Source organism: Mustela putorius, unplaced genomic scaffold (genome assembly GCF_011764305.1).
Source record: "Mustela putorius furo isolate JIRA1106 unplaced genomic scaffold, ASM1176430v1.1 tig00000281_pilon_pilon_pilon, whole genome shotgun sequence".
In the NCBI taxonomy this organism is placed as follows: Eukaryota; Metazoa; Chordata; class Mammalia; order Carnivora; family Mustelidae; genus Mustela; species Mustela putorius.
In genome coordinates this window covers 16,745,615-16,770,721 of record NW_025421343.1, presented here as the reverse complement: position 1 = coordinate 16,770,721, position 25,107 = coordinate 16,745,615, and the positions used below count along the sequence as shown (strand labels likewise).

Genomic DNA, 25,107 nt, shown 5'->3' with positions numbered 1-25,107 from the left:
CCTGTGCCCAAACCATACTTTCTTAATTACTGTAGCTTTGTATTTGAATACTATAACTTTTATAGGTCTTCATTTCTGGTAGTGTTAAGTCTTCCAACTTTCTTCTTCAAGATTGCTTTTGTTATTCTTCGACCTTCGCATTTCTGCATAAATTTTAGAATTGCCTTGTCCATTTCCATTCCGCGGTCGTGGGATTGTGCGTTGGAACGTTTCATTTTTATCCACAAATCGTCCCTTTGGAACAGCGGGGGTGGAAGAGCCGCAGCGTGCCGCGCAGAAGCGGGGGGTGGGGGATCCTCCGCCGGCACCGCCCCCTGACTGGGACCCGGGACGCAGGGGGACGCGCCCAGTCTCCCTCGGTCGCACACTGCCAACGCTGCGTCAAAGCCGCGTTCGTCCCGGCCGTCCTCCAGCCACCGGGGACCCCAGCCAGGGCCCAGGACGCGCTGCGGAGCCACAGCGAAGAACCCCCCGCAACCCAGCCCGGGCCGGGCGGGGGCGGCCGCGCGGCATCACGGGGCGGAGGCGGGGCCGCGCCGGGAGTTGAAGGAGGGGGAGGGGGCGCGGCCTCCGGGCTGACGCGCGGGCGCCGGGGCGCGGCGCCACCGGGACCCTAGTGATTCGGAGAGCCGGCGCGGCGACGGGCGCCCGGGCGGGTTCCGCGCTGAGCCGCCACCTCGGCCGGCTGGTCCCTGCGGCGGCGCCCGGGCGGCCCGAGGGCACGGCCCTTCGCCATGTACACCTTCGTGGTGCGCGACGAGAACAGCAGCGTCTACGCCGAGGTCTCGCGGCTGCTGCTCGCCACCGGCCACTGGAAGAGGCTGAGGCGCGACAACCCCAGGTTCAACCTGATGCTGGGCGAGAGGAACCGGCTGCCCTTCGGGAGACTGGGTGAGCCCTTCCCCGTGCCCGCCCTCCCCCTCCTCCCACGACCCGTTAGCACCCGAGCTTTTGTCTTAAGGTCATCAATCTTCCTCTCCGTCGTTCCTCGGGCGGAGAGGAAATGGATCCGTAAAGGTCTAAGCGCTCCGCTTTGCATGCCTTCTCGTCCCGTAAATCGGATTCCGCCGCGGCTGCCGGACAATGGCAGGTCCCTGCAACCCGGCGGGCGTCGGCAGCGCGCTCCGCACTGCCCGGGCCAGACGCCCCCAAATCGCACCGGGCTGAGCTGGGGCGGGGCCAGGCCCGGCAGAGCGGCCGCACGACCTCGGGCTCGAGTCCTCTTTTCTGCACTCAGGATTCCACCCTGCCTGATGCTGGCGCGGGAGGGATCCTTATGTGTGGAAAACCCTGAGGACTCAGCTCCCCGAAGGCTCAGGTGAACCGGGGATTTGGAAAAGACCTCTGGATTCCAAAAGCTGGAGCTGCAGAGATGAGCCAAGCCAGGGAATGGCCGGAGGGTGTCTGACTTCGGCCTTTCCTTAGTGTTTCCACAGCTGTGTGTTGAATGCAGATTTTACAGGACGCGCGGGCTTCCCCCTGCGACCTACTTCTCTGACTTGCTCATCCCGAGGGAGTAACCTTCGGGAGTAACTCACATGGTTGATGCTGGCTTGGCATCATATCTACATCCATATCCGCATCCCCGCGTGTAGGGAGGGGCCGGGGACAGGAGAGGAGGGGAGGACCAGCAGCTCCTTTCTAGATGACGTAATCCAGAAGTTGTGCAGATCACTTCAACTTACATCCCATTGACCTGAACGGTCTCATGGCTTCTCCTCACTGCGCAGTCATCCCGGAGATGCAGCCTCTCCCACAGTAGCCATCCATGTTCCTTGCCAAAATTCTCCTGGGGTGGGGACCAGTCAGTAACGAGGAAAAGTCATCTCTGCCTTGGAAGGCAGCCCAGAGAGAGCCGTGTTCGATGTCCAGCAGAGGATACAGTTTTTAGAAATAGGTGTGGTCAGAGGGTGGAGAGGTTGAATGGGCAGATTGAAAGCTGGCCACTGGTGAACTTCCATAGAGCCTTTGGGTGTGGGGGGGGTGGCTTGTACAGTTGTAGTGATTTTGGGAATGAAGGGTGTTTAGCATAGCCTTATGGACATTTTTCCTTTGGAATGGTACCATGGACAACTTTTTATTGTTCTAGAAATGTAAGATGTATGTATGAGGGGGACTCCATGGAGGGGCTAATTTCAACCCCCAGAAATTTGGGACCACAGGGAATGTGCCTGCAGATTCCCTTTGGTTAACCTGTCTCTCCAAGAAGCCCTTAGCAAATAGAATACCTTCCCTGAAAGAAGAACTACTGGGCGCCTGGGTGGCTCAGTTGGTTAAGCAACTGCCTTCTGCTCAGGTCACGGTCCCGGAGTCCCGGGATTGAGTCCCACATCGGGCTCCCAGCTCCATGGGGAGTCTGCTTCTCCCTCTGACCTTCTCGCCTCTCATGCTCTCTCTCACTGTCTTCTCTCAAATAAATAAATAAAATCTTAAAAAAAAAAAAAAGAAGAAGAAGAACTACTGACACTTGAGAACATATATTTCCTTCTTGCTCTTGCATTTCCCTGCCTGACCGACTGACTTTCCTCTGTGGAAAGTCTCTGCCGGGGCCAAAGCAGGGACGTGGTTGGCATTGCTATGGTGGACTAGGGAGGACTAGGGAGGAAGGAGCAGAAACTCACAGGGCCCAAATCATAAACAAGTACCACAGAGTCGACAGAGGATAAATATTTGTTTTTTTATGGAAAAGCAAACAGCGTCCGTCAGCCATCTGGTTATATGTCTTCACTGTTAGGGATATTTAGTTTTTGCTTAAAGTGTGAAACCCAAGGAGGTGGCTTATAGAGCCAGGTAAAGTCTCAGGAAGGTTGGTACCATGGAGATAAGAAAGTAGACAGCTGAGGTATAAGGCAGGTTCATCTACCCCAGGGAGACAGTGAGAGCTAGTTAGTGCCTAAGTCTTTTAATTTAAATTGTATGCTGTTCTCAGATGTATTCTTCTTACCTCTGGCATCTTCTACTCTCCCTTTGTTTGGTTTTACTTTTTTTGTTGTTGCTGGAAATTCAATGCATTTTGTTAGGATTTTAAACAAAAATGGAGGCCTTTGTGTTTGTTTGTATCCTTTCTGCTCTATTTTATAGAGGAGGGGACAATCCAATAAGATTTACTAAAGATGAGTTTCTCTGTGGAGATACTCAGAAGAAGGTTCTCAGGGCTTCTGATTTTATAGACCTGGCTTCTCCACTACCTTCGTTCGCCTCTTGTGGCTCTTCTAGAAGGTCGCAGAGGTAGACGTGCTTGAGAAAAGCAACAGCATAGTTCTAGTGCCCACCCTGATGGCTGTAGAAAAGCAAGGTTGGGGTGTCAGAGCATGACTGTTACAGTTGCATTGTACAAAGATTATTAAATCCTTCTGTGTTAAGCCAAGAGTGGGGTGTGGTGGGGATCAAAGAGAGGTGAAATGGAAAATGCCCTTCTTCCCTAAGGAGAGAAAACAAAAGCAGCAGCTGTCTTTGGCAGAGCTAGGATGTTGTTACCTTAATGCCCACTGTGGGGCCGGGGAGGGTTTCCAGGGCCGTGCTGTGGAAGGGGAGTACATGTGCAGGGCAGTGGAACAGTTCCATTTCTACCAACCAGTCCTGAAATGGAAGAAAGAAAAACTGGGCATGACACAGCTGTTCTCTCTCCTACATGCTGGTGCTGACATGGTCATTTCCCACCTGTCCTCTTTCCCTTCTGAACCTCCTCTTTCCTTTATAGGTCACGAGCCTGGGCTGATGCAGTTGGTGAATTACTACAGAGGGGCTGACAAACTGTGTCGCAAAGCTTCTTTAGTAAAGTAAGTGTTTAAGATCCTTTCAATGCAATACATAAATGTTTTTCGTTTTCATCCTGAAGCACTTAAACAAAAATGTGAGGTTTTTTGTTTTTTTTGTTTTTTTTGTTTTTAAGAGGATAAAAATAACTTTGATCTAAAAAGCCAGCAATATGAGTTCTGGAGCATCCTCTGTGCTACTTTGATTGCAGTTTTAAACTTTGCTCTTTGTGCTTGATAAAGCCTGTCTGTCTCCTAGGAGGCTCCCTAGAAGCAGAGGGGAAACCAGGTTTCTTGTGTGGGTGATTGATGGGGCGGGGGAAGAGGTGGAGGCTCCTGGGAGAAACTCACTTGGAAGCAAGCGGGGGCCAGACAGCAGGAGGAGAAGCCAAGCAAAGATGTGGTTTCAACAGAAGTCTCTCCTCAGCTTGACGCCCTGACGCTTCAGGAGTTCATGGTACCTCAGCATTGAGACAAGAGGACCTGTGCTCTAGTATCAGGCAGCCACTGGCTGTGGGGGAAGTGGGAAATGTAGCTCCTCCCACATTTCTGAGCAGCGCCTGGACCCTGGAGAAGAGGCTTGCATGAGCTCTTGGGAGCCACCTCCCGGCAGCCAGGGGTCCCCTCAGAAAGGACAGCGGGGCAGGATATAACACTATTGGCTACACTGCCCATCTCTGAGCAGTGCGGTTATAGCAAGGTGTCACAAGAATGGTACGGGAAGGTGGAGGGGACCAGTATTATACAGTAATAAAGATCTAGGATCAGAAGCTTGGGTTCTTTTTTTTTTATTTTTATCTCAGAGTTCCAGAGAAGCCTGGGTTCTAATCCCAGGTCTTCTTCTTCTTGGCTGGGGCAAATTTCCTCATCCCTCTGAGCCTTAGAATCTACCTCATAAGGTGGCTGCAAGGATTAAATATGGTGATGATGTAAAGTATATAGCACAATGGTAAGACTCTGTGCATTAGTTTCCTTTTATGTAAATAAAATGAGGATAGTAGTAGCAACTGCCTTAGGGTTGTTGTAAGAATTAATTGAATTGATTTGTGTATTGGCTTTGAGTCATGTCTGTCTCATAGTTCACACTACATAAGTATAGGCTCTTTTATTACTCTTATTATGGCTGTCACTGCTATGACTGTTTTCATTTGAGTAGGGAAAAACTGGGTAGTGCCCTTAAAATTGAGGCTGTAACAGGTTTCCAGTATTCTTTCCATGATGACCAATGAACATGTATGTGTAGCCAAACAAACCACTTAGGGAAGAAGACACTGGAAGGTATGACTCAGTTTAAATGCTCTTTTCCCCACTTGCATTTCTCTTTGGGCTCCATCTAGGTTGGGTGTTCATGGCATTATTTTCCCCTTTTTGTTTATACTCATTGGCCCCAGTAATGTATGTATCCACTTCTCTCTGTGACGGATTTTCATGATTCACCACTACCCCTAAAGGTGAGCAAAGCTTTGTGAAGTCTTATTATTACATTATTTTAAAAGATTTTGTTTATTGGTCAGGGAGAGAGGGAGAGTACGTGTGCAAGCAGGGGAGGGGCAGAGGGAGAGGGAGAAGCAAACTCCCCACGGAGCAGAGAGCCCAGTGCGGGGCTCAATCCCAGGATCCTGAGATCATGACTTGAGCTGAAGGCAGATGCTTAACTGACTGAGCCACCCAGGCTCCCCTTGTTAGTACATATTCACATATTTAGAATGCAAAAGATTATTTCACCAAAAATAAGAGTAAAAGTGGGACATGATTGTTTATCCAGATTATTCATTTAGAAAATTTTTAAAAAAGTTTATTCAATCTTTTTTCTGCTATGATTTTTTAATCTGAAGATAAAGGTAGAATTTAGCTTTTAGTATAAAAAGTATAAGCTTTTTTTTTTTTTTTTTTAAGATTTTATTCATTCACCTGACAGAGAGAAAGATCGCAAGTAGGCAGAGAGGCAGGTAGAGAGAGGGGGAAGCAGGCCCCCCCACTGAGCAGAGAGCCCGACACAGGACTCGATCCCAGAACCCTGAGACCATGACCTGAGCTGAAGGCAAAGGCCCGACCCACTAGGCCACCCAGGCGCCCCTAAGTATAAGCTTTTATGAGTATAAGTACAGAGGAAGCTGTAAAAAATACATATCTATAACATTCTACATATTTGCATAGTTAGCAGCTATAATGAAGTGGAGTCAGTAGATGGCTGGAATCTTGATTGGGTCTGAGTAGGTATCTGGATCTTGGATGCTCAGTTGGTTAAGAATCTGCCTTCAGCTCAGGTCATGATCTCAGGGTATTGGGATCAGGTCCTGAATGGGGCTCCCTGCTCTGTGGGGAGTCTGCTTCTCACTCTGCCTGCTGCTTCCCTTGCTTGTATTCTCTCTCTGTGTCAAACAAATAAATAAAATCTTTAAAAAATAATAATAATTCACATTTCCCTGATGATGAGTGATGTTGAGCATCTTAAAAAAAAAAAAAAAAAAGATGACCCATCTGTAAACGTGGATGGTGGTGATCATACCTAGCTCTATGTCCTTCTATGGTATGTGACATTGTTGTGATGGCACCTTGTGAATGGTGGCTGGGGCTTGTCATCATCCGTGTAAGCTTTCTTCATTATCTCAGGTGTCCCTCAAGGGATTGTAGTAGTTCCAGGAATTGATGGTCCCTTTGTTGTTTTGTCCCTCTCTCATAATTTTGTATGGTGTGAAAGGGCTCCAGAGAGTTAAAAACATAATATTCTCATTTTAATGTGGGACAAAATGGCAGCTCCGGGAGGACAACTCGGTTGCCCATGGCCATATCTTGCCCATGTTGAGCTTAGATGGTTCTAATCTGTACAAATGGGACCTGTGGGCTGTATGACTGGGCATCCCTCACAGGGCTTTCCAGAACTGCAGTAGGGTTTTCCACTGGACCCTTTACAGCAAGTGCTTTCCTCTTGTTACTTCAGGGCATTTCAGAAATTCATCAAGGCCCTGAGGCTGTATTCTCAGAGCCCCAAGTGGCTTTTCTTTTAACCCAGGGTAGAAGCTTTCTTTTCCTATGGTGAATTTTTCTCCCTTGTGTATATATGTAAGTCTTCTATTGTGATTTCTTTCCAAATGAGTTTATGAGGAAATGCAGCAATTGCAAAGGTTGCTGTCCAGCAGAAATAGAATGCTAGCCACGTGTGTAATTTAAAATTTTTTATAGCTGTGTTAAACTAAGTTTCAAGAAAGAAGTGCAATTTACTTTAATAATATATTTTATTTGACCAGAGAAATCTAAAATAATCAGTTTGATGTATTATTAATAGAAAAAACAATTCACGAGATGTTTTATGTATTATATTTTCATTCTGAGTCTTCAAAATCTGATGTGCATTTTACATTTTTGGAACATCTTAATTCAGACACTAAATTTTCACCTGAAATCCTTTCCCTCTAGTTAGATTTCATAAAAATTTATGGTTGGAAAAATAGATTTACATACTTAGATTATCCCCACATCAACTTTTTCAGTAACCAAATGAAAAATCATTTGCACAGGGGCGCCTGGGTGGCTCAGTGGATTAAGCCGCTGCCTTTGGCTCAGGTCATGATCTCAGGGTCTTGGGATCGAGTCCCGCATTGGGCTCTCTGCTCAGCAGGGAGCCTGCTTCCCTCTCTCTCTCTCTCTGGCTGCCTCTCTGTCTACTTGTGATTTCTCTCTGTCAAATAAATAAATCTTTAAAAAAAAAAAATCTACATGTTGAGTCATGTTCTAAAAATATGTAAAATTCATTATTGTTGACTTATATTATGAAGTTGAAACAAAAATTTTCACATTCGTCGGACTAGGTCATAAATATGATCTTCTTTTCCCTTCCTTGGAGCTTTAAATTTAGCTTGATCATATGTGGTGTGGATATCAGTGAGAAAATGTCAATCCCACTGCCATTTTTTATGTTTGATTATTGAGTGAAATAATTATTTCTTGACTTGGGGAGCATTTTCTTTTATTGCAAGGAAATCTGATTTCGAGTTGACAATACAGTGAATTGTAGGACTCCTTTATCTCTCAATCAGTGAACACTGGCAGAAAACACAGAATCATTAAATCCATTGTCTTCTGTTTCTTTCAACAGTTCCATACTGGGGAATCATTGTAGCATTTACAAGTATATACTAAAGCATTTCAACAACTGTATCCATGATAGTTTTCACAGAGCCGGCTTCAGAAAATTGAGTGCAAGTGTTTCTGATATGTAACATACAGTACAATGAAGCAATAAAAGAAGCATCAGTCTTAAAATCCCAGTAAGTCAGATGTCAACCCAACCTAGCTGAAGTACTGTCACCATAGAAGTTTTCACATACAGGTGAAATTCTTCTTTGACAGATGTAAAAGATTCAAAAAATACCTACATCACAAGGTTCTTAGTTTTTTGTTTTCATTTTTTAAAGATTTTAGGGGCGCCTGGGTGGCTCAGTGGGTTAAGCGTCTGCCTTCGGCTCAGGTCATGATCCCAGGGTCCTGGGATTGAGCCCCGCATCAGGCTCTCTGCTCAGCGGGGAGCCTGCTTCTCCCTCTCTCTGCCTGCTGCTCTGTCTACTTGTGATCTCTGTCTGCCAAATAAATAAAATCTTAAAAAAAAAATTTATTTGACAGAGAGAGAGAGAGAGATCATAGGTTCATAGTTTTGAGGCTACAAATACTTTTTCATGTATTTGAAAATTCTTTGAGACAGAACATACCCAAAGTATTAAATTGGGCAACATCTCGTGTCACAGAACTCAACTAAAACTAAAGAAAAATATTTAAGATTTTTTTACTTTTGAATCAGTTTTTGATATTATTAGAAAGGCTTAGTGCTCCTTGGGCAATGTTCATGATTTAGTTAAAGATTGTTCACTTTTTGTAAAATACCTTTTTTGCTCTTTTCCTCAGAATATTTCTTCTAACTGTATTTCTATCTAAAATGGTTTGCTTTTTTTTTCTTTAAGGTTTTACTTACTTATTTGAGATGGAGAGCATGAGCAGGGATGGGGGGCAGAGGGAGAGGGAGAAGCAGACTCCCCACTGAGCAGGAAGCCTTATGCAGGGCTCAACCCCAGGACCCTGAGATCATGACTTGAGCTAAAGGCAGACCTTTAACCAACTGAGCCACCCAGGAGCCGCTAAAATGGTTTTCTTTTGGAGCACCTGAGTGGCTCAGGCAGTTGAGTGTCTGAATCTTAGTTTTGGCTCAGGTTAATTCTGGTTTCAGCCACAGATTTCACTGATTGTTTTTTTAGTTTTTTATTTATTCTGGTTTCAGCCACAGATTTCACTGATTGTTTTTTTAGTTTTTTATTTAAATTCCAGTTGGTTAACATAGGATGTAATATTAGTTTCAAGGTGTAGAGTTAGTGATTCAGCACTTACATCCAACCCATGGTGCTTAGCACAGCAGTGCACTCCTTCATTCCCATCACCTGTGTCATCTGTTCCTGCCATGCTACTCTCCTCTGGTAACCATCAGTTTGTTCTCTTTATTAAGAGTCTGTTTCTTGGTTTGCCTCTCTCATTTTTTTTTTTTTTTTTTGTTTGTTTGTTTTTGTTTGGCTTGGTTTGGTTTGGTTTGGTTTGGTTGTTGAGAGGAAACAGCTTATGAAATTTACTGTGTATTTGCTGAAAATGCCTCCTTTGTACAGCAAACACACTTTTTCCATTTTACTCTGCGATAGCAAGTTGCAGTTGCCATTCATTATGAAGTTTCTGACATACCTTCCACCAGTTCTTTTTTTTTGTTGTTGTTATTTCTCCTTTATAGTTCTGGTCATAGCTCTACCCTTTGGCATCTTCACTCAATTCTGGATCAATCTTTGATTTAAAAAATAAGAAGGAGGGGTGCCTGGGTGGCTCAGTCGATAAGTGTCTCCCTTCAGCTCAGATCATGATCCCAGGGTCCTGAGATCAAGCCCCGTTTTGGGCTCCCCTTGGCAGGGAGCCTACTTCTCCCTCTCCCACTCCTCCTGGTTGTGATCCCTTTCTCGCTCTCTCTCTCTCTCTGTCAAATAAATAAATAAAATCTTAAAAAAAAAAAAGAAAGAAAGAAAAAGAAGAGGTAGCTCTGTTAAGCGACTGCCTTCAGCTCAGGTCATGATCCTGGGGTCCTGAGATCAAGTCCTGAATCAGGCTCCCTGCTCAGGGGGGGAGCCTGCTGTTCCCTCTGACCCTCTCCCCTTTCATACTCTTTCTTTCTCATTCTCTCTGTCAAATAAATAAAATCGTAAAAAAAAAAAAAGAAGAAGAAGAAGAAGAAGAATCAAAACCTGAGAGAAGAAGAAATATCTGACACTAACCAAGCCATGCTAAATGCAGATGTCTGCTCTATACTAGAAATGTGTTCATGAACTTTTTGTTAGCTTCAGAGCTGGTAAGGGAATTCTAGCAATGAAGTTGAGGATAATATACAAACTCAAAGGGAATAAAGCTATCACATTAACTTGACCAAAAAAAAAATCTGGCAACAATAGTATTCCATTGCTTTAAATTTAAAAATTTGTCCATGCTTATTTTTTAACTAGATATGTAGTGACATTTCACGTTAGTTACCAATTCTGATATGCATAGCTATCCTTGTAACTCCTGCTGTCTGCATAATAAACACGATACAGTGTTTCATCAGCAGTGCATGGAAGATAAAGTCACTTGAACTGAATGAACCTATTGTCCCTGAGTAGAACAGTGGTGTGTTTATGCATGCGACTAGAAACACATGTGCCTGACGTGCTCGCTGCAGTACCACACAAAAATATCTTAGGTCATACCGTGGTTAATGTCATCCTACCAAAAGAGTACAGTTGTGAATAATGGAAGGATATTTTACAGTACTTCAGTTTTTACATTAAAACTAAACAAACTTTAAAATTCAGTTTCTGTGTCACATTGGCCATATTTGAAATTCTCAGAAGCCACATGTGGCTAGTGTGTGTGCCTTGTGTAGATAGAGTTGGCCAATGTAGATAGAGTTGAGTATTTGGTGAGTTAGAAATTTATTGGTTTTGTTCCTTTGAATTCAAGTAATTGTCGCATTCTATTGCCTTCGGCTTAAAAATAACTTTATTTTAGGGTGCCTGGGTGGCTCAGTGGGTTAAGCCGCTGCCTTCGGCTCAGGTCATGATCTCAGACTCCTGGGATCGAGTCCCACATCGGGCTCTCTGCTCAGCAGGGAGCCTGCTTCCTCCTCTCTCTCTCTGCCTACTTGTAATCTCTCTCTGTCAAATAAATAAATAAAATCTTTAAAAAAAAAATGTTTAAAAAAAAAATAACTTTATTTTAAATCTTAGTTAAAAATTTCCTTTCAGGACCCCTGGTGGCTTAGTTCGTTAAGCATCTGCCTTTGGCTCAGGTCATGATTCCAGGGTCCTGGGATTGAGTTCTACTTTGGGCTCCTTGCACAGAGGGGAGCCTGCTTCTCCCTCTGCCTGCCACTCCCCCTGCTTGTGCTCTTTCTCTCCTTTCTCTCTCACTGTCAAATAAATAAATAAAATCTTTAACCATTTTTGTTTTTTTTTTATTTCTGCCATTTGCTCATTGAGTGGTTTTTGCAAGTAGATCTTAACACAGGCTTAACATTAATAGTTCTGTTCTAGGTAGAGGAGGGAGCACAGCTTAGGGAAGGCCTGCAGATGTCTTTGGGTGAGTTAACTCCTGCCTCCAATTCTTGGGGAGTAAGAGTAAGTTTTGAGTGAGGACCAGGAGTTTGGGGCTTGTGTAATGGCTGTTTCTTACTACCTTTATGATCTTGGGAAATTTACTTCTCTGGGACCCAGTGGCTAATCTGTGAGATGAGATCCTAGTGTACCCCCACCGGGGGTCTGATTTGAGAGTAAATGCACTGGGAAGCCCTTCATAAGCCCTTCTGTTTATTAAGTGCCTTGCCCATGGCCTGACTTCATCCTCTGTTGCATTATGTTATTTTGGGGGCCGGAGTTATGTTTAGTTATGACCACTGTAGTTGTGTGCCCTATTAGAAACGTTCCTCCCTTATGTGTCATTGAATCCAGGCTGGGCTAAAAGCAAGAAATGAAGAAATGAAGAACTAAAACAAGTCTTCAGATAATTCTTCAAAGACTACTGAGCAGTAGTCTTTGCTCTCCAGAGAGTTGGGCCAAGATAGTTTTTTTTCTAGTAAGCCAAATAGTTTCCCAGATTCTCTACTTTGTTTTTTTTAGCATGGGTCTAGCTCAACCACAACATGTATGTTGAAAAAGTATTGTCTCAGAATTACTTCAAGTTAATTTTCCATAGAGGTGCATTTTTAAAAGAGCTAAAGTCCTGGATATTAAGCTCCTTTTTAACTACTTGGAGCATGCCTTTAGGGTTGCATGTCATAGCTGGGTGCTGCCCAGTAGTGTGTTATAGGTCAGCTCAAAGAGGCCAAGAACGAAGAGTGGGATAAAAAGACCAGCTCCTAAATAAATAAAATCTTTAAAACAAAGCAAAACAAAACAAAAGCAGCTCCCGGCCCTGGTATTGCCTTGCCTCTTTGACAAGCTCTGGGGGAAAGCACTGGCTTTTCTGAGTGGAATGGCAGGGTGTACTAAGAAGGGAAACTGACCTTCTGTCATCTGTCAGGCTAATCAAGACAAGCCCAGACCTGGCTGAATCCTGCACATGGTTTCCAGAGTCCTATGTGATTTATCCAACTAATCTCAAGACCCCAGTTGCTCCAGCACAGAATGGAATTCACCCACCGATCCATAACTCAAGGACAGATGAAAGGGAATTCTTCCTGGCTTCTTATAACAGAAAGAAAGAAGATGGAGAGGGCAATGTTTGGATTGCAAAGTCATCAGCTGGTGCCAAAGGTGAGTTGGCATTGCTGTCCTCTTCTGTCTCTGCTGTCGGTTCTCATATGGTTTGTTCAGTTATGCGTTAGATTCAATGATGTCTTTAGATGAGTGACTATTATAATCTGAATGCTCAAGGGTAGAGACCACGTCTAGTTACATAGTTTTAAGTATTTATCTAGGTACTGAAGACTTATAAATATATATCTCCAGCCAAAGTATTTCCTTTTAAGCTCCAGATTCAGTTTGGCAGGCATTTCAAATGTAATATATCTGATATGGATCTTTTCATTTCCTGCCCAGTTTAACCCACCCTAGCCTACCCCTCTTTCAGTCTTCATAGTACGTGATCCCATAGTATGTGATCCCACTCTGCACTCAGTCTCCGAAGCCCAAAATCGAGGCTTCATCCTTGATTCCTCTTTCTTTACAGTCCATACCTAATGCATCAGCAAGTCTTGCTAGCTCTACCTTCAAAATATATTCTGAATTATTCTTTTTCTTGCCATTTCTGCTGCTATCACTTGAAGTCAAAACTACGATTCTCTCTAGTCTGCGTAATTGCAATGCCTGCTCACGGCCAGGTCTCTAAGACAGAGCAATGTCTAAAAACGTAAGCCTGATCAGGTTACTCCCTGTTCAAGACTTACCAGCTGGCTTCCCAATGCAGTCAGATAAACTTCGGGTTGCTGATGGAGCCTACACTATTTAAATTTGCTCCTATCTCTATCCTGTTCTTGACCTTGCTCACTGTTCTATAGCCATGCCTGCCTAGAGTCCTAAAAATATCCTAAATCCGTCTGCATATCTCAGATGTCCCTTTGGATTATTTTCTGTTTCTTTCAGCTCAGATGATGCCTTGTCAGAGAATCCTTTTCCTTTCTAAAATAGCCTTTATGCCCGTTGCTCTCTGTCCTTTGCCCTGCTTTGTTTTCCCTCCCCGCACTAACCTCTTCCAGCACGTCTATTACATATCTGTTTATCCGCCCATCTCCTCTCTTACACCATAAGCTCCTTGTAAACACAGAATTTCTGTCTTGTTCATCTCTACCCTCCCCAGAGGCACTCAGTAAATGTGTGATGAATGCATAGAAGGAATGCGGTTTATAATGTTGACTCAAGCTCAAAATATAGGCAGTCCCCAATGTAATGAACACATAAACACGGTCTATCTCTATAGCTACCATCATATGCTCCTTTTAAAACCATTCTATTTTGAACTTACTTCTTCTTTTATTGCCTTGGAAGACCATCTGGCCATTGGTACTCATTTCTGTCCCCGGTCCAGTGGACCTCACCTTCTTTTCCACCAACCATGAAACAGGAGGGCATCACCTGGAATCTCCTGAAAAGGGGAGAGTTGGACTCTTGCCACAAGCCAGGTACCTCACCTACTTCTCTCTCCCCTCTTGTGACCTCTTCTCAAGTAATGTCCCCTAGTTTTGTTATAATGATAAATGGGGGAATTGGAAGAGGAAATAGACATTTACAGAATTCCATATTCCTTCTGTGGATTTGGGCTTGAGTCAGGATGGCCATTGTAAGGACATCTTGTATCATGGAGTCTTAGCCAGAGTGAGAATCAGGAGCGAGGCAAGGCCCTTGTCAAGTCGAGCCAGTGATCCCACCTGGGTGGTGTCTGAACCCTCACCCAGACACGTCATAGATTGGTGGTCAGCATCAGGGCGAGGTAAAGAGAGAATAAAATGCCAAACAAGGGGGAAATTTTGCCTTAGGGAGTTGAGATAAGTGGTATGCATTTGTTTTGTTTGGGAACTACAAAATGAAACCAATAGGATGTATAATGGCTTTTATTCTTGTTAAAGAAGTCTCTAGTACCTGCCACATGCTGGGAATAGTTAGCTCAACCTCCACACTATATCTGGTGTAAAGACCCCCTCTTCACCACCCCCACCACCGATCTTGGACCTCAGCTACCTTCACATCTCACCTGGAGCGTTGTTCCTTGTCCTCCTGCCCTTGGCCGTTCTCCAGAATACACATGCAGTACAGTAGTCAGAGATCATGTTAAAGCACAGTCAGACCCTGTCACATCTGTGTGCACTGCTGTCTCCCTGGTGCTGGGGCAGCACACAGAACCTAGCCAAAGTTCGATATATATATTGAGTGATGAGTGAATGAATAGATGAAGTAATGGGTGTTTGGAGATACAGACATAAATAAAATAGATATGATCTCTTGCTCTTATGGACGCTAGGGATACATATATTTCTAGATAAATAGTTGAGATGGGCACAAATAACAAAAAAAAAAGACTGTCACCTGGAAGCTCCTTAAAGAATTCCAGAGTTTCCTCATTATTTCTCCAGGTTTAGTTAGTGAGGATATAAAGAAGCAATATTAGAAATACAGTTAACGAATCCATGGAAACATGGTACACTGGTATTCAAAATTTACAAAATATATATAGATTTTATGTATCATTTTATACCTATAAAATAAGAGAGACCTTCAGTGATACTGTTGCTGAAGGTTTGTAATGAACTGCTTCCTCTTAGTTGTGATACACTGCCTTTTGAAAAATCAATAGGATAATACAAAGGAAGAGCCATAGAGTACATAGGCCTTGGCCTACAAATCTCGTTCCTGAAAACGTAACTCCAGGGAAATATTTTAAAAGAAACAAGAGTGATCTATAACAAAGACATTTACTACCATGTGACCTGTAACAGCAACATTTTATTTAGAAACAACCCCACCGTCCAGCAATCAGTAAACGTATAATTTTCTTCAGCTGCTAACATAATTGTAATGTTAATGTAGAAACAGTCAAAATACTAACAATATAAAGTGAAAAAAATTGACGATATAAGGTGAGTTCACTATGACTGAGCCAATCTTTCCTTATGGAAAGGAAAGTGATATTAAAAGATAAAAATAGGGCGCCTGGGTGGCTCAGTGGTTAAGCCGCTGCCTTTGGCTCGGGTCATGATCTCAGGGTCCTGGGATCGAGTCCCGCATCAGGCTCTCTGCTCAGCAGGGAGCCTGCTTCCTCCTCTCTCTCTCTCTGCCTGCCTCTCTGCCTACTTGTGATTTCTCTCTGTCAAATAAATAAATAAAATCTTTAAAAAAAAAAAAAAAGATAAAAATAACTATATTAGGAAATAAGACTACAGGTAAATTTTCTATTTCACTTGAATGCCATGTTCTTTATCAATAATAATAGTTTTTTAAAGTTATCAAAATGTAACTTTCTACCTTCTTCCATTTATTTTCCCATCTATCAGCATTAGGTTTATTTTCAATAAGAAATAGTATATAGAAAGAAATAGCATAAGGGAAACAAAGTTGGAGCAAATAGGAGGGAATGTGAGCAGATATGGAGAGCAAGGCATTAAAAGTGGTACAGTTCCAGAGCATTAGTAGGAAGGGATATTTTAGGATAACTATTTATTTTTTTAAAAGATTTTATTTATTCATTTGGCCAAGAGAGAGCACAGGCAGGGAGAGGGGCAGGCTGAGGGAGAGGGAGAACCAGGAAGTCTTATGTGGGGCTTCCTCCCAGAACCCTGTGATCATGATCTGAGCTGAAGGCAGACACTTAAACTGAGCCGCCCAGGTGGCCCTTAGGATAATTCTTTGCCCCAAGGCAAAGAATTCTTAAACTTAATGTCACTTATATGACCATAAGAGTAAATAAAAGCTCATAAGCCAAAATCTCAGTAAATGAGGTGGGTTTTTTTGTTTTTTGGGGTTTTTTGCTCTATGAAAGACTTTATTGAAGAGGTTGAATATCCAAGCTATAGACTTGGAGAAAATAACTTCAAACCACCTATCTGACAAAAGACTCTATATCTAGAATAAACAACTTTCAAAACTCAACAGTTAAAAAAAGAAAAGAGATAAAGTCCATTTAGAAGATAAGCAAAGGCGTAGGAATGTATTCCATTGAAAGGCTCTACAGAGGGATGCCTGGGTGACTCAGTCAGTTTAGCATCTGCCTTTGACTCAGGTCATGATCCCAGGGCCTTGGGATTGAGTCCCACTTCAGGCTCCCTGCTCAGTGAGGAATCTGTTTCTCACTCTCCTTCTGCCTCTGCTTGTGTTCTCTCTCACTCACTATCTCTCTCAAATAAATAAGTAAAATCTTTTTAAAAAGGGGGGGGGCTCTACAGATAAAAAATAAGCAAACGAGATTTTCAGTATCATTAACCATTAGGGAAATGCAGATTAAAACCATAATACTTCTATTAAAATGGCTAAAATAAGAAACGGTAATGACGGCAAGTGCCGCAAGGGTCAGGAGAAACTAGATCATTCACACAGTGTTGGTTGGGATGTAAAATGCTACAGCCACTCTGGAACAAAGGGTAGTAATTTTTTGTAACACTAAACCTATAACTACCATATAACCTAGTAATTGCACACAGTAGGGCTTTTGTCCCAGAAAAATGAAAACTTATGTCCATGCAAAAACCTGCATGTGATTGTTCATAGCAGCTTTATTTGTAATAGCCGGAACCAAACTGGAAACAATTCAGATTGCTTCAGAAGCTGAATGATTAAGCCAGCTATGGAGAATTGATAACATGGAACAGTCCTCAGCTCCTCAGCAATGAAAGGGAATGAAGTATTGATCCATACGGCAACTTAGATGCATCTCCAGAGAGTCATGCTGAGTGAAAGAACCCAAGCCCCAAAGATCACATACTATATAATTCTATCTGTATAAAATTCCTGAAATTTTGGACAAAATTATGGAAATGGAGAACAGATTAGCAGTTGTCAGGAGGGTGTTATGGGGAGGGAGGTAGTTGTGGCTTTAAAAGAGCAACACTGTGATGGATCCATGGTAATGGAACTGTTCAAAACAGGAGAATATATTTGCAAGTCATGTATCTTATCAGACACTGTATCCAGAATGTGTAAAGAACTCTGATAACTCGGGGACCTGGGTGGCTCAGTTAGTTGAGCAACTGCCTTCAGCTTGGGTCATGATTCTGGAGTTCTGGTATTGAGTCCCACTTTGGGCTCCCTGCTCGGCAGGGGGTCTGCTTCTCCCTCTGACTGTCCCCCTCTCATGCTCGTTCTCTCTTATTCTCTCTCAAATAAATAAATAAAATCTTTTTTAAAAAGATAAAAAAAGAAGTCTGATAACTCAGTAATAAAAGGACAACCTGGGACGCCTGGGTGGCTCAGTTGGTTGAGCCGCTGCCTTCGGCTCAGGTCATGATTCCAGCATCCTGGGATCGAGTCCTGCATTGGGCTCCTTGCTCGGCGGGAGCCTGCTTCTCCGTCTGCTTCTGCCTGCCATTCTGTCTGCCTGTGCTCACTCTAACAAATAAATAAATAAAATCTTTTTAAAAAAAAAAAAAGGACAACCTAATAAGAAAAGAACAAAGAACGGAAGTGGCTATTTCTCCAAAGAAAATATACAAATAGCCAATAAGCACATGAAAACATACTCCGCATTGTTAGTTACTAGGGAAATGCAAATCAAAACCACAATGAGATACCAATTCACACCCACTATGATGGCTATAATCAAGAAGATAGTAAGTGTTGGCAAGAATGTGGCAGAATTGGAACACTCAAATATTGCTGTTGAGGGTGTAAAATGGCGTGAACATTTTGGAAATTAGTTTGACATTTTCTCAAAAATTTAAACATAGGGGCACCTGGGTGGCTCAGTGGATTAGGCCGCTGCCTTCGGCTCAGGTCATGATCTCAGGTTCCTGGGATCGAGTCCCGCGTCGGGCTCTCTGCTCAGCAGGGAGCCTGCTTCCTCCTCTCTCTCTCTCTGCCTGCCTCTCTGACTACTTGTGATTTCTCTCTGTCAAATAAATAAATAAAATCTTAAAAAAAAAAAAAATTTAAACATAGAGTTACCATATGACCCAACTATTACACTCCTAGGTATATTCACAAAAGAATTGAAAATATGTCCACACAAAAACTTCTGTGCAGGTCTTCATAGCAGCATTATTCATAAGAGCCAAGCAATAGTGGAAAAAACTCAAATGTCCATCAGTTGATAAATGAATGAACAAAAATAGTATATCCACACAATGGAATATTATCTAGTCATGGAAAGGGAGAATGATGTAGTGGTACATGCTACAACATGAATGAACCTTGAGAACATTATACTAAATGAAGAAGCCAGAAACAAAGGCCACATACTATGTGATTCCATTTATATGAATCATTTAGACTGAGCAAATCCAGAAAGTAGATTAGTGGTTGTCAGAATAGGATAAGGAAGGAATGGGGAGTTTACTGCTAATGATAGGGGTTTTTGCAGGGTGGTGATGAAAATGTTTTAAAATTGTTAGTGGTTGTTGCAAATCTCTTGGATATATGAAAAAACCATTGAATTGTGTACTTTTTTTTAAAATTTTTTATAAACATATAATGAATTGTATACTTTAAAGGGGAAAATCTTATGATATGTAACATATCTTAATAAAGCTGTTGAAAAGGACATTGTATCATTTAAAGTTGATGGACACTTTACATGTATGCAATTTTTCCTATTACAGTACTGTAGAGAATTGATCTGTATGATTGTCTTTATACCCTAACTTTCTGGATATTTCTATAAGCTATAGTATGAGAACTAGGTTTATTAAGGTCTTTATCAGGGTAGCCATGTGGCCAACAGTAAAGTGACATTTATTTAGGATGTTTGGATATTTTGGATGTCTGTGAAAATGAAATTTCGTGTTTGAAGCCTGTCAAGGTAGTGTTAAAGTCCTATGTGGGAAAAGAGTTAGATGGCCCTGGTGCTCTTGTGGGCAGAGGGGAGAATGTGAGAGATTGGGGAAGTGATGGGATGGAGGAAGAAAGTGAGCAGGCCATAGAAGCCTCCTCTCGGTTTTCTCCTGCTATCAATATTCCCCTTTTGGCTTTGTAGAGATCTTTTCCTCTTGGGATCAACTGGACTCATTTCTCTTATAATTTTGCCCTGTTAGGTGAAGGCATCCTCATCTCCTCGGAGGCTACAGAGCTTCTGGATTTCATTGACAACCAGGGTCAGGTGCACGTGATCCAGAAATACCTTGAGCACCCTCTGCTTCTGGAGCCAGGTCACCGCAAGTTTGACATTCGGTAATGCATCGGTGTCCAGAGTTTTTGTTACTAATCTTGAGGAAAATGGCGGTGGTGGGTGATAAGGGTAACACAGAATGTGAGGAAGTATTTGACCATGTTTAACATATAGCCAAAATTGAGCACAGCTGAATAGAACCAAGCTTCTGTACTTAATTTTCTATTTTTCCTTCAGTATTTCTCTTTTCTTTCTAGAAAACATTACTAAAACTATGGGTGTTCCTTTTTTTGGTATGTTCTCTTTACTCAGAATGACTTGTGTCTCCATAGAGGAGAGTTTAAGTGTATGGGGCTTGCTTATGGAAGCAACTGAGAGATAAACCTAGAACACATAATTCAGAAACAGGACATAATACGTCCTTGCTTTATTATTTGTGTCCTCTATTTTTTAAGGATTTCATAAACACACCTCACTTACCTTTTTGGATTCTGACTTTCTGAGCAAAGTTCTGACATAGAATAAGAGGTTGTATTGTGCCTTCTAAAGCTAAACAGCCTTCTCCCCCGCTTTCCTGTGGTCTTGCTGACATCTCCTCTATGAGGATTCGGTCTTCTTGTTGTCTTCATAATAACTTGCTGCTTCTTGAAAACCAGTCCTATGTCAGATCACCTTCAGGATGAACACTCTCCCTTTTAAGATTACTATAGAGCAAACATGGCAAATGGAAATTTCATGGATAAATCTTAGGACCCAACCTATCCAGATTTCTTCAAAATGTTGTCTTTTGAAGATCAAAGGCTCCTTGCCATTTTTGATAAAATGTTTTAATTGCCTCATTACAGTGATAATCCAGTATCTTGGCTAATTGTCATGACTTGCCTCATAGAATTTTAGAACCTGTCTCCTTCCTCTGCTTCCCTCCAAAACTGTTAAGGTGTGGTGATGATGTATAAGCTATGAAGAAACTTTGGATCACTTGAGTGAAACTGTTTTTATTGATTTGCAGAAGCTGGGTCTTGGTGGATCATCAGTATAATATCTACCTCTATAAGGAGGGTGTGCTTCGGACTGCTTCAGAACCATATCATGTTGATAATTTCCAAGACAAAACCTGCCATTTGACCAATCACTGCATTCAAAAGGAGTACTCAAAGAATTATGGAAAGTATGAAGAAGGGAACGAAATGTTCTTTGAGGAGTTCAATCAGTACCTAATAAGTGCTTTGAACATTACCCTGGAAAGTAGTATCTTACTACAAATTAAACATATAATAAGGTAACTTAATTGTATCTTTTTTAGTTATGGGTCTTGGAGAAGCTTTGGGAGTTTGTGCCTTTCAAGGAATTATTCTATTTAAGCTGTCTAATTTAAGGACAAAAATTATTTGTAATATTCCTTCATTATCCTTTCAATATCTATAGGGTCTGTAATGATGTCACTACTTGCATTCCATATATTGGTAACTTATTTCTTCTATTTTACCTGGACAGAATGGCTAGAGATATATCAGTATTATTAATCCTTTCAAAAGATTACTTTTTGGTTTTATTGATTTTTCTCTGTTGTTTTTATTTCTTTGACTTATGTTTCTTATTATTTTCTTCCTTCTGCCTTTTTTTTTAAGATTTTATTTATTTATTTGACAGAGAGAGATATCACAAGTAGGCAGAGAGGCAGGCAGAGAGAGAGGGAGAAGCAGGCTCCCCGCTGAGCAGAGAGCCCTATGCCGGCCTCAATCCTAGGACCCTGAGACCATGACCTGAGCTGAAGGCAGAGGCTCAACCCTCTGAGCCACCCAGACACCCCTTCCTTCTGCCTTTTTGAGGGATTTGTTTTGTAGTTTCCTTAAGGCAAAAATTTAGATCATTGATTTGAAAGAATTCATTTTTTAAATGCATTTAATGCTGTCCGTTTCCCTCTAAGTACTCATTAGCTGCATCCCACAGGCTTTCCTATGTTATGTTTTCATTTTCATTTTATTAAAATATTTTCTAATTTACCTTGTTACTTCATCTTTGACTTGTGTTATATAGAAGTTTTTGCTTAACTTCCAAATATTTGGGAATTTTCCAGATATTTTTCTATTACTGATTTTTATTTTAATTCCATTTTGGTCAGAGAACACTTTAAAATTTGTTAAAGATTGTGTCATGGGGGCGCCTGGGTGGCTCAGTGTGTTAAGCCTCTGCCTTCGGCTCAGGTCATGATCTGAGGGTCCTGAGATCAAGCCCCATATCAATCCTTTTAATTTCTGTCATCTGAGAATGTCTTTATCTCACCTTATTCCTGAAGGATATTTTCACTGGTGTTACATAAACAAAAATTTATGCTTTTGTTACACAAGCAAAAATTGCAAAATATATAAGCTATTTACAAGATATATGCAGATTGATTCTGTTCATATAAATTGAAAAACAAGCAGAAGTAAAACAAGTTATTTAGAAGAATATTCATGTATGGTAAAAACAGAGAACTAAAGGTATGAAAAACACAACATTCAAGATAGTGGTTATCTCTGAAATGGAAGCAGGAGGGATCCAAGAAAGAGGCTTAAAGGAATTGTGGTGTGGGTACATGGGTGGTCATTAATGCTACCTATATTGTAAACTACAAGACATTATTATCATTAGTATTGTATAGTTAACATTATTTATATTTCCCCATATATTTTTACCATTTATGTTGTTTGTTTTTCTTTCATGTATTTTCTTAATTTTGTCTAGGATCAGTTTCCCTTTTTTTGTTTTTTGAGAGAGAGAGCTTGTTTAGGGGCTGGTGGGGGGGTGGGAGGAGGGAGAAAGAATTCCAAGCAGACTCCCCACTGAGTGCAGAGCCTGATGCAGGGCTCAAGCTCACGACCCTGAGATCTGACCTGAGCTACCCAGGTGCCCCCAAAGCAAGTGTCTGGGAAAAAAAAAAAAAAAAGAAGGGGGCACCTGGGCAGCTCAGTGGGTTATGTGTCTGTCTTTGGCTCAGGTCATGATCTCAGGGTTGTGAAATCAAGCTCTCTGCTCAGTGGGGAGTCTGCTTGAGATTGTCTCTCTCCCTCTCTCTCAAATAAATAAAATTTTAAAAATTAAAAAAAAGACATTTGCTTTGGAAACAGATTTCTAGATCAGCAGACCCCACCACCTTTTTTTAAAGCACTTTGAAGATGACTTACCATTGTCTTCTGGCTTCTATTACATAGGTGTCATAGTGCTTCTCCAATCTGTGGCTTCAAGTCTTTTATTTGTTTTGGGATAGTCAGTGAGGGCTTTCGTCCCATTCTTCTCTCCTCTGGGATTCTAATTACATGGATGCCAGTCTTTTTCACTGTCTTCTGTTTCTCCCATGTGTATCATTTGATCTCTCTCTTCAGCAATTAAAACCTGCTTAAAAAGGAAAAAACCTGGGATGCCTGGGTGGCTCAGTTGTTAAGCATCTGCCTTTGGCTCAGGTCATGATCCCAGCGTCCTGGGATCAATTCCTACATCGATCCCCACATCCGGCTCTCTGCTCGGCAGGAGGCCCGCTTCTCCCTTTCCCACTCCCCCTGCTTGTCTTCCCTCTCTCGCTGTCTCTCTCTCTCTCTCTGTGTCAAATTAAATAAATAAAATCTTAAAAAAAAAAAAAAAAGGAAAAAGCCATTAAAATTTGTTGTTAAACTCATCTGTTGAGTTCTTGATTTTAGTTATTATATTTTTCAGTTCTAGAATTTCCATTTGACTCTTTTTAGGTTATAATTCTTTTGTGAGATCCCCAACTTGTCTAATAATTATATCTTGAACATGTTAATGGTAATTCTTTAACATCTTTATTTGATTAGTCTGAAATCTGAATTACCTGTAGTAAAGTTTAGCAAACTCTGTTCTATGGGCCAAATCCAACCTAAAACTTGTTTTCAAATAGGCCATGAGATAAAAAGTTTCTACATTTTTAATATGTTTTTTTAGAAATTAAAGAATATGTAACAGAGACCATATGTAGTCTTCAAAACCTAAAATAGTTATTGTCTGGTTCTTTATAGAAGAAGTTTGCCAGGGGTACCTGGGTGGCTCAGTGGGTTAAGCCACTGCCTTCGGCTCAGGTCATGATCTCAGGGTCCTGGGATCAAGTCCCGCATCAGGCTCTCTGCTCAGCAGGGGGCCTGCTTCTCTCTCTCTCTCTCTCTCTGCCTGCCTTTCCGTCTACTTGTGATCTCTCTCTGTCAAATAAATAAATAAAATCTTTAAAAAAATAAAAAATAAAATAAAAAAATAAAAAAGAAAAGAAAGTTTGCCAACTCCTGACTTTTATAGATCTTGTTTCTATTGTCTGGTTTTTTTTTTTCCTTTTGGTCCTGTTTCTTAATATGCCTGAAAATAATTTTTTAGTGTTATTCATTTATTATAGTTTACTAAATCCAATAGTTGTTTTTAAGGTGTAACATGCATATGGTAAAGTCCACAAATCGTTAAGTGTACAGTGTAGTGAACTTTTAATTAGGCACACACTCAGCTAATCATCCATGAATGAGGATATAAAACCTTTATAGCACCCCCAATACTCCCTTGGACTCCCTCAAAATATATACTTCATGCCACAGATATCCACTCTTGTGACTTTTATCATCATCCATTCCTTTTGTTTACTCTATGTATTATGTAAATTGAATTATACTGTATTTCCTGTTTCATGTTCAACTTTCTTTCACAATTGTAGGCATGGGTTTTATCTATATTGTTACATATAGCAGTGATTTACCTTTTATACTGCTGTGTAATATTTCATGGTGTGAGTATCACGTGGTTTATCCCTTCTATAGTTGATGGGCATCTTGGTCTTTATCTTTTACATTGTAGATCTATAATCTACCTGAATTCTTATATGTCAAGTTTCACGTTTTTTCTACGGGGTATCCCGTTGACCCAGGACCATTTGTGCGTAAGACTGGCCTTTCCCCACTGCATTTTGGTGAGCTTTTGTTATAAATCAGGTGGCCATTTGTGTTAGGGATCTCCATTCTCTTCTGTTGGTATATTATCTGTCATGTCATTAGTACCTTATCACAATGACCGAGGCCTCTTCCTTCACGTATTCTTACATCAAGTCTGGCAGAATAACTAGAGTCCAGGGATTGTAGGTGCTTAGAATTCTGATACCAGATAAATCAAGTATGCTGAATAAAGATTTCCTATTTTAGGCAAAAATTTATTGGATATTTATTACCCCCACCATTGTCCTGTATAGTTCAGAGAGTGTTGCTACTTTGATGCTATACATGTCCCTAACAACTCTCGTGATTTTTCTTCCCCCCACCACCACCCCCAGCTAGCTTCCCCCTCCCTTCCCACTCCTGCTGGAAAAAGATGTACTGTCTAAAGTCTCTGATGATGAAAAAAAATTATTTAAAGTGAATTATTAATCTTGAGCTTCTAGCATATTAAAAAAAGTAATATTTAATTTTCATTTACTTCTGGCTCTTAGTTTTTCCTTTATGTGTTTGAGCATAGTGTTTCTTTAATTTTGGGGAGGTTCCTTCTTCTTTTTTTAATCATGAGCCTCTATTAAATGTAAAAATTTTCTTAA

The 25,107-nt window shown here is 41.5% G+C and overlaps 1 protein-coding gene across 3 annotated transcripts in view; it reads left to right on the top strand.

Moving 5' to 3' along the window:
• The first annotated feature begins 342 nt into the window (after nucleotides 1-342).
• The window catches only part of TTL (tubulin tyrosine ligase), a 32,596-nt gene continuing 7,831 nt past the window's right edge, over nucleotides 343-25,107 (top strand). The window contains exons 1-6 of one of the 3 annotated variants that reach the window (XR_006606464.1): nucleotides 343-891; nucleotides 3,701-3,779; nucleotides 12,330-12,562; nucleotides 19,480-19,615; nucleotides 20,563-20,832; nucleotides 24,381-24,492. Coding sequence is in view for 1 of the 3 variants with exons in the window: in XM_004770995.3 (XP_004771052.1) it covers nucleotides 735-891; nucleotides 3,701-3,779; nucleotides 12,330-12,562; nucleotides 19,480-19,615; nucleotides 20,563-20,832 (875 nt within the window). In the remaining 2 variants the exon portion in view is untranslated. The remainder of the gene's footprint in view (nucleotides 892-3,700; nucleotides 3,780-12,329; nucleotides 12,563-19,479; nucleotides 19,616-20,562; nucleotides 20,833-24,380; nucleotides 24,493-25,107) is intronic. The other 2 variants (XR_001176225.2, XM_004770995.3) reach the window with 2 other exon arrangements.